The sequence below is a fragment of the Belonocnema kinseyi genome, chromosome 6 (assembly GCF_010883055.1).
Source record: "Belonocnema kinseyi isolate 2016_QV_RU_SX_M_011 chromosome 6, B_treatae_v1, whole genome shotgun sequence".
Classification (NCBI taxonomy): domain Eukaryota; kingdom Metazoa; phylum Arthropoda; class Insecta; order Hymenoptera; family Cynipidae; genus Belonocnema; species Belonocnema kinseyi.
In genome coordinates this window covers 119,852,249-119,865,562 of record NC_046662.1, presented here as the reverse complement: position 1 = coordinate 119,865,562, position 13,314 = coordinate 119,852,249, and the positions used below count along the sequence as shown (strand labels likewise).

The 13,314-nt window shown below is 31.1% G+C and overlaps 1 protein-coding gene across 1 annotated transcript in view; it reads right to left on the bottom strand.

Moving 5' to 3' along the window:
- Positions 1–114: 114 nt before the first annotated feature.
- Positions 115–13,314, bottom strand: part of LOC117174769 (MATH and LRR domain-containing protein PFE0570w-like) — a 30,634-nt gene continuing 17,434 nt past the window's right edge. The window contains exons 2-4 of the mRNA XM_033364123.1: positions 2,171–2,257; positions 1,633–1,731; positions 115–1,559 (exon numbers count right to left, since the gene is read on the bottom strand). Of these exons, the coding sequence (XP_033220014.1) occupies positions 720–1,559; positions 1,633–1,731; positions 2,171–2,230 (999 nt within the window). The 5' untranslated portion in view covers positions 2,231–2,257 and the 3' untranslated portion in view covers positions 115–719. The remainder of the gene's footprint in view (positions 1,560–1,632; positions 1,732–2,170; positions 2,258–13,314) is intronic.

Here is a 13,314-nt window from a genome sequence, read left to right as displayed (position 1 = left end):
ATCGATTCTTTTCTTTCGATTTTTTGGTGAATCGATTCTTCTTCGTTCGATTCAGATTCGATTCAAGAATCGATTCTTTCCGAAGAATCGAACATCCCTACTTCGACGATCCGTTATTGCTCGCGCAATAACACCTAAAAGAACACAGTGTAGCCAATCTGGTGAAAATCCCTAGAGGACGTTGAAGTACTGCACCAGCAACAATGGACTTGGACCTTTAGAACCTTTGTAAGATGTTTTCTTTTTTTCCTTTCTCTTTAGGCTATACTCAACTTTAATCATTCTCTCATTTGATTTCTGACCTCCTTTTCTGTTCTTTCCCTGTATTGGCCATCTTATCTTCACTCTTCATTATTTGACGCATTCTCCTCATCTATGGAGCACGGTCATTTCCAAGTACCCCTCTTCTTTCATCTCCTTCCTTTGTTTTAGATTTTACATGCCTTTATGGACTATAACAATAAGGGCGTCCAAACTCTCCATTGAACTGATCGTTGTTCATCAACTTTGCTCTAGCCACTGTATCTGCACAACAGCATAGAGGAACAATTTTACTGTTTACAGTATTTCCCTCACCGTTGGTCCACGTTACTCCGTCGTCAGCCAAAACTTTTAAGTTCTCTCTCAAAGGTTTGAAAAGAGCATGTGTTAGTGGTTGCTTTGGCTCAAACCATAATCTAGCCAATAAAAGTTTTTTGAATCTTAATGATGGAGGAAGTTCATTCAACGATAAAAGTATTGGCCATCATGATTTGTGTGCAAATTTGAAGAACGCTCCACCATCCAGAAACATTGATACTAAAATGAAAAGCTTCATTTTCTTTCAACGCTGTATTAATTTCTGCAGTTCCAAAAAATCTTTTAAATTGTTCTTGCAAGTCAAACATTGCAAAGAAATAACCATCATCAATATTTCTTTTCCAGGAGTGATTGCATTTTTCACAGACTGCTTTACTTGCACGTAGTGTCCCCTTCTGTAACGTTACAAGATCTTTGGTATTCAGACACAAAGTAAAGTATGAAACCATGTTGAGAACAGAAGAAAATTTTGTTGTGATTTTGTGCATCGAACGAGGTAGATTATTTGGACCAATTAGTAGGTGAAGAACATCAAGCAAATTTTGAATGCCAGTTTTACTTTCAGCATTACAAGATGATAAAGTGTCTATAATTATAATTGCTTCGGCTAAAGTTACGTTACTTCCTTCATACAGTGGTTGTTTAAGGTATTTATAGTCGAAGAGAGGAGTTTTGTCATCATCGTCATCATTTTCATCTTCATCTCTATCTGCTTCATCTTCATCTTCTTCATCTTCACCTCTATCTTGGGTATTTATATCCTCTATTTTATCATCATTTGCAGTCTGTTCTTCTTCCCTTCTTTGAATCAATCCTTTATCGTCACTGATACTGCTCTCGTCACTTTCATTTTCATCTGCATGTTCTCCACTACCTTCAACATCTGATTGTATTTCGATATCATCTTCCTCTGTCACAGGAATTTTGATTTCCGTGTCTATGAAATTTTTACTTTCCATATTAACATTAATACTCGACATCTGAAAAAGATGTAATAATTAGAATCGGAATTTCACTTCTATTTAAATGGGCATATTAGATATATTTACATACATCCGTATTATCCTCATCTTTTCTATGCTTCATTTCTTTTTTCATATCTTCTTCCCCTCTCGCACATGTGATCTGCATACTGTGCTTTTCTTCAACTTCCTGAAGAAATTATTACATATAGACATGGGCGGATTAAGACCTTTCGGGGCCCGGAGCTAAAATAACGTTGGGGCCCCTTTAAGGCGGCTGGACTTAACATTTTACTTTCATTTAAAATTAGTTCATGATAAAAAAATTCAAAATTTAATTGAAAAAATTTTACTAAAATTTTTTTTAGGACTTTATTATTTTTGTTTATAAGCGGGTTATTTTACTGTATATTATATGTTTTTCTTGGGGAGAAGGGGGCCCCCACTAGCGTGGGGCCCGGTGCTTCAGCACCACCAAGTCCTCCCCATGATCCGGCACTGCATATAGATGTGTATATGTGTGTATATATGGTTATGTGTGTTTGTGTAATTTAATTACATAAAAGTATCCTTTTATTGTGTTTTAAAATAACGTGATACTTTTAATATTATTTTAGTCGTATACTTACTTCAATATTACTGTAATTTTCTTCCTGTTTTCTCTTTTTTTCAACTTTGTCTCCATGCATTCAGAAATTACCTTTTTCAGATGCTTTCTGGAATTGTAAATATATTCTTTTTAAATACTGACTGTACATTAGGGTCATCCAATTTTTTTTTAAATTTTCATGCATATCCCCCGCCCCCCAATTTGCTCAATTATACAGAAAATAAATGCGTTTTTTTTAATAATGATATTTAGGGGTTCCGCAACACCCATGAAGCTTAACATGTATTTACCATAAGAAAGAAATGCGTTTTTGTAGATTTTATTCAGAATCGTCAATATTAGGTGAATCTACTTAAATCTCAACATTTCTCTTCATACTTAACCATAGAATACAAATCAATAAATACTTTTTAAATATCACTTTTTAAATATCCGAATTTTTCAATTTTTTTCACCTGGAATGAGGCAATATTCATATTAGTTTGACAGAAATAATCGTTTCAACTATTTTCTTTATTATTTATAAGAATATTCAATCAGAGTAATACTAGCTATTTGCTGTTCCTTCTAAACATTTTAACTTTTTGTCCACTTATCAATGAGAGTGAAGTAAAGAATATGGAAAGTTAACAAAAATAAGTGTTTAAACAATTATTTTTTACATTCTCATTCGCATGAGAAGGTATTGGTTTTATGTAAAATTTGACATAGTCGATTTTCTTCAAATCTCCACGTTTTGAGACCTCCTGAGTCAGAAAAAACAATTTTTAAGAAGGTGTATGTCTTTCTGTCTATAGTCTGTAGTATTCTGTATCCACGATAAATTTCGAAAGATTGATCAGATTGGATTGCGCTTTGGCACAATTTTTTAAAGCATAAAAAGAAAGAACGAGTTCGTTAGCCAGCCATTTTGGATAAAAACTCAAAGACTGAGCACATTTTACAAAATTTGGAAACACTTCTTTTTTAATTTGAAAATTGTATGGACTATTATTAGTAGTACTTGAAAAGACGAACCATTTATCTTCATAGCTTTTTTTGATAAAAACAAAATTACCGGAATTACAGCATTTTCAAAATTCCAAAAATCTAACGAAAATAGGCATTTTAAACCAAACAACGCACGATATGAAAAAATTTCATTGGAAGAAAAACGTTGAATTTTGAACACCTTACAAGATTAACACAACACAGGTCAACAAGTTTGTATCACACCATTTTTCTACACAACGTGTAGTTTCTGTTTTATTCGTAAAAAAGTGCATTGAAAATAGAAAAATTGGATTTTTATACAAACGGCACAAGATACGAAAAAAATAAATAGACAAAATTCATTTACAAAAAAAAAAGATAAAAACTTGTTATAAATTAATTTTTGATAGAATGCGTACTTTTTGTTTTAATCGTGAAAATTAACATTAAAAATGAAAAAAATTTATTTTTTGGAAAAACGACGCAATGGTTAAAGATTCCTCTATTTAGGTAAAAATTAAACTTTTTTGGTCTAAAATTAAAATTATTGGTTGAAAACTCATTTATTAGGTTGGAAATTCCTTTAAAATTCAAAATATTTGTTTGATAGTAAATTAACCTTCTCGGTTGAAAATTGATTTATTCCTATTAAAAATTAGTTGATTGAAAATGTAACTATTTCTTTGAAAATTATTTAATTTCGATGAAGATTTATTTTGTACTGGAAATGTAAGTCTTCTATTTTTGGTTAAATATTCATTTCTTCATTTAAACTATTAGTTCAAACATTTCTTTTCAAATTTGAATATTTGTTTGAAAATTCCTGTATTTTGTTAGAAATTATTCTTTATTGATATTAAACAGTTCTTACTGGTTTAAAATTCATCTTCTCGGCTCAAAATTTATTTCTGTAACTGAAAATTAGTTTTCTCAAATAAAAAATAACTTTTTAAACTAAATTCTGTTTTATGTGAAAATCTAACTATTTTGTTTAAAGTTCCTCTTTTCTGGTAGAAGAAAACTCATTATTTGGAACTTTTTCATTTTGAATAAAATTTCATTCTTTGCTTAAAAATTTCACGATTTTATTGAAAATTCTTTTTTTTTTTAATTGATGGCTTTTCGCTAAAAATTTAGGCATTTTGTTGACAGTTTCTCTTCTTTGGTAGAAATTTAAAATTCGTTTTTTTTTGTGATTAACTTTTGTAAAGAAAAATAGATGTATTCGACTTTTGCTTGAAATTTATTTTTTCTGAAAATTAGTTTATTTTGTTTTTGGTTAAAATGCAAATATTTAGTTACAAGTTCATTTCTTTGGTAGTAAATTTAACTACTTTATTGATAAATTTATTTTTCGAATTAACGTTTCCAACTGAAAATTGAAGAATTCTAACTTTGGTTAAAAATTTAACTATTTTATTGGAAATTTGTTCTCTCTCTTTAACAAAAATTTGGTAAATGGACATTAACCAAATCTATTTTTGGTTGAAACTTCACCTTTTAGTTGAAAATTTATGTATTTGGTTTCAAATGCGTACTTTTCGAGTCTTATTAGTTAAAATTTTATTTTTATTATGCGGTGCACAGAATCGAGCGCGAAACGCAGCATTTATATGATTTTTGAATCAAATATCGAGCGTGAAGCGCGACTACTCGCATGAGAATGTGTTGCTTAAGGTCGGTAAAACTTTAAGTAAATAAAGTACCGTTTAAATCTAAAATAAATACACATTTAACAATCACTTTATATGTAGAGGATTTGACAATTGTATAAAGTTTGCAAATAAACTTATTTTTATCTAATCTAAGCACGAAGTGTGAGAACTTAAAGGAGCCGAGCGCGTAGCACGAAGTGAGTGTGTTATCAAGCGCGAAGCGCGAGATAAATACATAAATGGATAAGAAAGTCGTGGTTTCTGAAATTTTCAATTCTTTGTTCACTTTTCACTTAGCGTGAGGTAATAATTAATGCAATTTAACAAAAATAATTTCTTAAACTGATTATTTTTCTTTATAACTAATAACTATCTTATCGTAAGGTAATGTTAGATAGTTGCCATTTTTTTCTGAAATGTTTAATTTTTCGTCCACTTTTCACTCTCTCGATGAAAGGGAGATACGCGTGGATTCAGAGGACTATATACTAGCGTGGGAACTCCAAGTTAAATGTGTAAGAGATACAGAAGAATGATAAGTACGCCTCTAAGGGTGGGGTTTTGGACTTCAAATAAAAAATTGTTCTTGATCAATGACAGTAGTGAGGTATCACACAGCTTAAAAAAAGCTCGAAAAAAAGGGTTGATTGTAATAGAAATTTTCTGGTAGCATGGGAGTCCAAGCTGCATGTCAAAACACCAAAGAAAATTTCTGCTCTTCTCTGCTGACTCTACTCTCATCCGTACACCATCGCCCGTGCAGAAATCGCCCGATTTCAAACTTAATACCGATCTGGCCGCGATCGGATTTCCCGATCTAGCCCTGATCGGTAGAACTCTGTGGCCCATATTTGCGCTTGCAGAACTAATGCTGCTTGATATTTTCTGATCAGTGAAATTTGTGTACATACTACTCGTTTATAATATTCTACCAATGATTAAAAATGCATAATGCGAGTAAGCCACGTGTTCGGAGAGACCAAACACCAGGCAGTATACCTCGAAACCTGCGCGAGGCAGATAAGAGTAAGTAATTACATTCTGCGGGCTCATTGAAACCTAACCTCAAATGCATTAATAATTAATTAAATTGTTTCAGGTAAAATTAGTATATTTACCATTAAATGAGTCAAATATTATTATATCATAAAATTTATCAAGTTCTTTCGTTTTCAATTATTATTTAAGAACTCAAAGTTTTTTTATTTAATGTAGAGTTCGAATTATCAAATCTATTGACAAGAAATGGATTGCAGCATGCACAAAATTGTAAAGTTTTTAGATTATGAGAATAAAATATGTGATACAATCGATTCTGTTCTTGAAACTTTGATTCTATATTAATAATAAATTCATTGCAGGCATACGTTTAGGACAAAGTTTCATAACATGAATTTCAGAATCAAGTAGTACAATCAAAATGCAAACTGCCAATTGTGTAGGGATTCCAACAAGAGCTAGTTACTCAACTGCGCATGCGCCGCATTCGGCATCTAAATGGTTTCGCGCGAGGTTTAAAATGCTAAACAAAGTTATTTTTCTTTTTTATTATAAACAATGACATTTCAACATATAAAATGTCCATTAGGTCGAAATGAATAACTAATAATAAAAATTAATTAAATGCATATTCCGTAAACATTATTAAAAATAACCAGACATATTTCATTTAAAACTTTTCATTTTTATTTGAGAGTTGTTTGGTCTATATTGCTTTTTAACAGACTTGAAAAAATAAAACGATGTAATGAATGATAGCTCAATTTTTCGGCGAAAATATTATCTACAACCAACTTCTCGAATTTCTTAAGAAGTAATGCAATTGACAGAAAATTGAACTTCTTTATAGTAAAATGTTAAGAAATCATAAATCATAGGTTATTTCCCATTGATTTTCTTTAGAAGCATTCGAAAATGTCAAGTTGTAGGGAATCATTTTGCGAAAAACTTTTTCTTATTTGTTAAGAAGCTTTATAGACAAAATTTTTTTCAAGAAATTAAAATCGTTAATTAAAATATTTCTGGTTATCATCCATTTTTTTCAAAAAAAAACTAACCTTTTCCTCGAAACTGATACCATCTACAATAATTTTACGTTTTTCAAAATTAAAATTAAATTTTGTAGTCTGAAACCTCTTCTTTTCGTGCATGTTGTACTTTAATTTTAAATTAAAATAACTTAATTGGAAATTCAAAATATTAAGGTGGTCTTCGAAAGGAGAGGACCATTCGATAGTTTCGAGTGTACTTATATTAAATCTCCATTCGTGAAATTCAAGAGTGGATTGTAATTAGACTGATCGTGTACCGATCGGGGACCGATGGGGCACCGATCGGATTTAACGATCAGGTCTCCCGACCTGGCCCCGATATGGGCGTGTGTTTCATCGGCGATCTGGCCCCGACCAGGATTCCCGATCGGGAACCGATGAGTAAGCCAAATGTTTCAAGATCAACTAAAATTGCAAATCTTAATCAATTTTTGTCTGCTTTTTTTATTTTCTCGTGATAATATAACAGATAATATAACAAATTTTCGTTTTTTCTCAACCGACTTCAATCCGGCGAACCGGAAAAATATCCATAAGCAATGCAAAAAAATCGATTATGCCAAAAATTGTACAGGGCGAAATTCGCCTATTTCAATAACACCGAATAGGTCCAAAAATAAATTTATTAAAATTTCCATAATTTTAGGAGATGCAGCTTGATTTTTAAAAAGTGTTTTATTAACAATATGCAGAGAACGATTTGACGCCAGGGAACTTGACCGCCTGGGTCCAGGTGAAAGGGAGGGGGAGATGCTCGCCCGAGTCAGGTCAGTTCACCCTCACTCCCTTCTAATACTTTTCCTCATGATCTAAGAGTACACGGTCTAGCCACACGCAACTAAAAAAAAAGTTAACCAATAAGGAGCAACTCCACCACTTTTAACCATATTGGATAAGTGAGCGCGCGAGAATGAAGTATATTTGAAAGAAAGTAAATGCAATGAGCGAAGATTGTAAGTAAAAGATAAAGAAATTATACAGTTTATAAATAAATTAAATTAGTTTGAAAATTAGGAAATTGTTGAGATGCGTAACCTAAAGTATAAACAAATATATAACATCTAACTTGTAATATAGAAGAAATACTTAGAAATATGGATAACATAACCTCTCAATGCACCTGAGGAATTGTACCTTTTAACGCGAATGAAATGAAGTATCATCCACCTGAGAAGTAAAAATAATATTGTTTTCGGGTTGAAAGCAGAAATAAATAAATGTAAAATATCGATATTATATCCTGTATTATGATAATATCCGTTTTTATACTTCGTATATACATAAGCACTAAATAAGAACGAAAGAACCCTCTTAGGGTGCACAAAGTCACATGTTCAGATCCTATGAAATAATGATTTCAATGATATTTTCAATAGAAACACCACTACAATTTTCACAAAGTTAATCTTAACATGACGCTATTTCACAAACGGATAGCGTCAGCAGTGTCCGCTTCTTGCACCTTATTTGAATATCGAGAACTTACACAGGTATCGACATTGATTTACAATGTAGCCATAATTCATGATTTCAAATCTTTTGAGTGAAGACCGAGACGCTAACGGTTGCTATGGTAACCAAGATGGCTAAAAGTGGTGGAGTGCGAATGGGGTTGAAATTGGGGGAGCTGATGGCTAGACCGTGTATTCTTAGATCATGCTTTTCCTGGTCCCTTGGATTTTCTGAAAATATGAGTACGATCTTTGGATGAAGGCGAGACTCTTTTCTCTATCTTACGGTGCGTTTTACTCTCTCAAACTAATGAAGTTGCCAATCATTTGTAAAGCACTTGCTAACACCTGACTTGATTAGGAATTTGTTTGACATTTTTTTATCACGTTTTTTCATTATCTATTTCTTGTTTTTTTTGTATATATATCAGGGCACCTTGCAGTAACATAATTATCATAAAACCTTAGTTAATTAATTGTTTATTGAAAATAAATAAAATCGCGAGAATGATTGATTCATATTCTACCAGGGTGGCTGCTGGACCGAGAAACTGGAACTTTTTTGAGACTGGGAAATGACAGTGAATTTATTTATTGCCCATAAATTGTAGACATTTTTTAAAGAAAAATCTGCGTCCAAGTTCGATTTCAATAGTTTTTCAAACAATTAGCTGAATTGTTATCTTTGCGCGCAAAAACTGGTAAAAGCATTGCCAAAGATATTAGCAGAGATGAGTTGGGAGATTGCTCATGTAATGGAATAAGAGACTCCGTCAAAATTCGTCTGCTAAAAGCGCCCTTTTGGTTTGTGGGACAACTCCTCGGGGTTACATCGCAGTTTTCGGCATTTTTCAGACGTTCCGCATCGGTAATTGCTTAAGTTAGAGAATTTTAAAAATGAGTTACCATCGCAGTTACAATTATATGAGTTACCATAAATGTAAATGATGTACTGCATATTTATTTACCACTCGAATATTAAGTGTTTATCATATAATTATTCTAATGATTCACAATTATTAGTGAGTAGTTATATAATTAAAACTAATTATTTATTTTTAAAATTAAAATTTTAAATATTATATCGTTACATAGCTATGTATATGCTATAAATCATGAATTATGACTTATAATTTTATTATATTATGGAAAAAAGTTTAATGTTCACCTATTTTTTAATGACTGAAAAGTTTGATTTATTTTAATTATAACAGAGCTAAACATTTTTCTCTTTAAAATGTTGAATGCTATCAAAATTCAAAATTCTGTATAAAATCAAGCAAAGGATAAACCCAATTTATCCATTTTATCAAGAATTTTGAGATTTCTTTAGAAATAAAAAAATAGTATATTGTTAATTATAATACCTTAAATTTGTCTCTGAAACGCTAAAATTAAGTAACTATTATAACAAATGTTTATCAGTTACAGATTGTATTAATTAATATACAGTTTGTAGCTAAAATGCATATATAGAGGAGAGTATCCAAATGTGAGATATCAACTCTGTTTGTCATAAGAAACTCAAATAAAAAGTTTTATTACAAAATTTTTTTATGCTGAAAATAAAAAAAATGTAAAAAAGTGCTTTCTCCAAACTCGTCAAACTATTCTCATAATATGAGACACCCCAGGAAATAGCTAAAAATGCAACATAAAGTATAATATTTAATGAAAAATTTCATTCTGTTTCCGAAGTATAAATTTACTGCTATTTAGATATATTTAGTTTTTGCAGTAGTCACAAACATTTTTGTAACCAATTTCCCCCGCGCAGCCACAGTGTTATAAAAACCACAGGTATCTCATATTATGAGAACCACACCGTGCAACTATTCACTTACTATGCCTGACCTGTACAATGAAAAACTTCAACACTATCGATATTTTCCTACCTAGTTATTCAATCCCCATCACTCCAGACAAACTTTACTACTAAATACATATTTAATGAATAATAAATAGGGTTTAAAGAATTTTCTTCCAAGAACTCGACCACCATCGATTTCACAAAAAGTTCGCCTATAATCTTTAGAATTAGAAGCCCAATGAAAAATGAGCTATACCACGACATTACTATTTCTTCAAGGGCTACACATTAGTGATAGAACCAACAGAGTGGGTCTCTTAGTTTAGCTGATACCCCGTTTTATCATATTACGAGAATATCTCATATTCGAGTACTCTCCTCTACTTTTACAGATTTATAGTGTTTTAAAACGAAATTTAAGATATGATATATATATATATATATATATATTTGAAAAAAATACTTTCAAGAACTTCATTGTTTATTATCAGTGGCTTTGTTTGTCAGGCAAAAGATTAATTTGATAAAAATGCTTGAACATTTCAAAATGTTACAAACTTTTTATTCAGAGCTTTTTAGAACATTATTTTTAATTGTATGATTTAAATGATTGATGGCTCTTTCGCCTTGAAATTAGAATCGCATATTTTAGAAAATATAACTAATATATGCACACAAAATACTATCTTAAAGTGTACAGTTATTTAAATAAAATAGAAGAAAACAGTAATATAAGTACTAAATATTTTAATGTAACATACACGATTGCAAATCCTTAAATATTAAACTGGAATCGGTTCTACAACATAGTCTTAAGTTTGAGAGATATATGACCCATATTTATGCAAGGCCTTTTAAGTTTGAACCCCTCAATTACATGCGGGGAAAACCTAGAAAGCATTCTTCTGGAATTAAGTAAAAACCGTATATATCTTTGCCTATAGTCCGTATACCTGGTTGAACCTAATAAATTTTAGAAATTTTCCTCCATTCATGGTCTACTGCTGTTGCTAGAATACTCGGTATGAATGGCTGCGTAGTTGTGAGCCCAAAATTACGAAAATAGAATTAGCGCCTTATTACGGTTAAAACACTGTTAAAGAAAAAGTAACTGTTTAAGACCCACTTAACTTAAAGAAGTCAAAAGATAAATTTTCGACCAAAAAAGAAATAGCTGAATTTTCAAATAAAAATATTAATTTCGAACAATATAATTTATTCTGTATCCGTAGAGCTAAATATGCTACTAAAATCGTAATATTTTAACCTAAAAGATTTATTCTTAGTTCAAAAAACTAATTTAAAACTAGAAAAAAACGGGTTTTCAACCAAGTAGATGAATTTTAACTAAAATGATAAATCTTCAGCATTAAATAATAATTTGCGTAATTGTTAATAACAATTTCTGTAGCAAACTGTCCATAGCAATAACGCTGTACTTGCGTTTTTGGAAGTCACCTATCTTTCATTTGTTTTATGCAACTTCCTGAAAAATAAATGAGGAACAACTGATTTGTTTTGTACATAACTTCATGAAAAACAAATGAGGAAATGGCCGATTAGGAGACTTGTTCAATTAAATTGTTATAAACAATCTACATTGTTTATTTTTGATAAAGCTTAAAGTATATAAATGGCTTTAAAGACAATTGTGAATCCCCTTTGTTCAGAAAAATCAATTCAGCTATGAGAAAAACTCGTTTATAAAGAATTTGTTTATAGAAATGTTTATAAAAACAATAGTTGTTAACTCATTCTAATTTTTTTGTTACAAATTATGACTTTTATGAAAAATATTAGCAACTAGCGTGAAATAAACGATTTTTTCTATGATAAAAAAAAAATAATAAGAATTTGTTTATAAAAATTGTTTATAATAATCAAGTTGAATATTATTGAAATTAATTATGTTCTATGTATACATGTGCAATAATTCCAGATGATAGTGAGTTTCTATCTGTATTTTTTCTTGAGATAAAAATTCACAAAGCTAAAATGGTCAATTTTGTCACTATATTTGTTTATATATTGTTGCTCTGTGACAAACAATTTAAAAAAGCAAACCACAATTCTCTTAAAAATTAATTGCTGAGCATTTCTAAAAAAAACTTTTAAATCGGTTAAGAAATACGACCTCTGGGCGATTATGAACAGTAAATTCATATTCCAGACCACTGTGCACCGTGCTCCAGATGCGCTAGCGACTATTTACTTTTAAAATACCGATGAGTTTTACGCCCTTGGCATATTACAAATTTATGATGGTTTATATTTATAGAGTCCAATGTCGTTTTTGAAGAACTAGCTTTTTTAAGAGTCTTAAGAGTTCATTAACATTTAACAAACAAACAAAAATAAACGTTTATAGCAAAAAACGAATAGGTAATAGAAACTTTAAAATTACTCAATTTTATTATTTATTTATCATGAAAATTATTCCGCTCTATTACAAATCTTTGAGATTATTTATTAGAAACTGGCAACGAGACTCTTAATTTTTGTTTATAGTAATAGTTACCATATGATTTTATCAAAAATGGTTAATGATCTAGTAAGTCAAAGTAAGTCCATTCAAAAATGTGCACTAACTTATTTAAGTGCAATTGATTTTGACTTAAATTGGTTTTATTAAAAGCTGACATTATTAAAACTTAAAATGACATTATTAAAAGAACGGTTAAACGCAACTAAGCATGAATGAACAGGCGCATTGTCGTGATGATAAAGCGGTTTTTTCTTCTTCAAATGCGGTCCTTTTTCGGCGATTTTGATTTTCAATCGGTCCAATAATGATGAATAGTATGCTCCGGTTATGGTTTTACCTTTTTCAAGATAGTCCACGAATATTATGCCATGTGCATCCCAAAATACGGAGGCCATAACCTTTCCGACCCATTGTTGCCTTTTTGGACGCTTCGGAGCACTTTGGCCCGGTGGAACCCACTGTTTTGCCTGTTGCGTTGACTCAGGAGTGTAGTAGTGGATCCAGGTTTTATCCATGGTTATGAATCTGCGCAAAAACTCGGTCGGCTTACGCGAAAATAATGCCAAATTCTGCTAGGAAGTTGTCACACGAATTCGTTTTTGGTCCACTGTGAGCAGACGCGGCACCCATCGCGCGAAGAGCTTCTTCATGCCCAAAACTGAATGCAAGATATTGCCCACACGTTCCAATGATATGCCTACAGCATTAGCTACCTCTCTCAATTTCACTTTGGGATCAT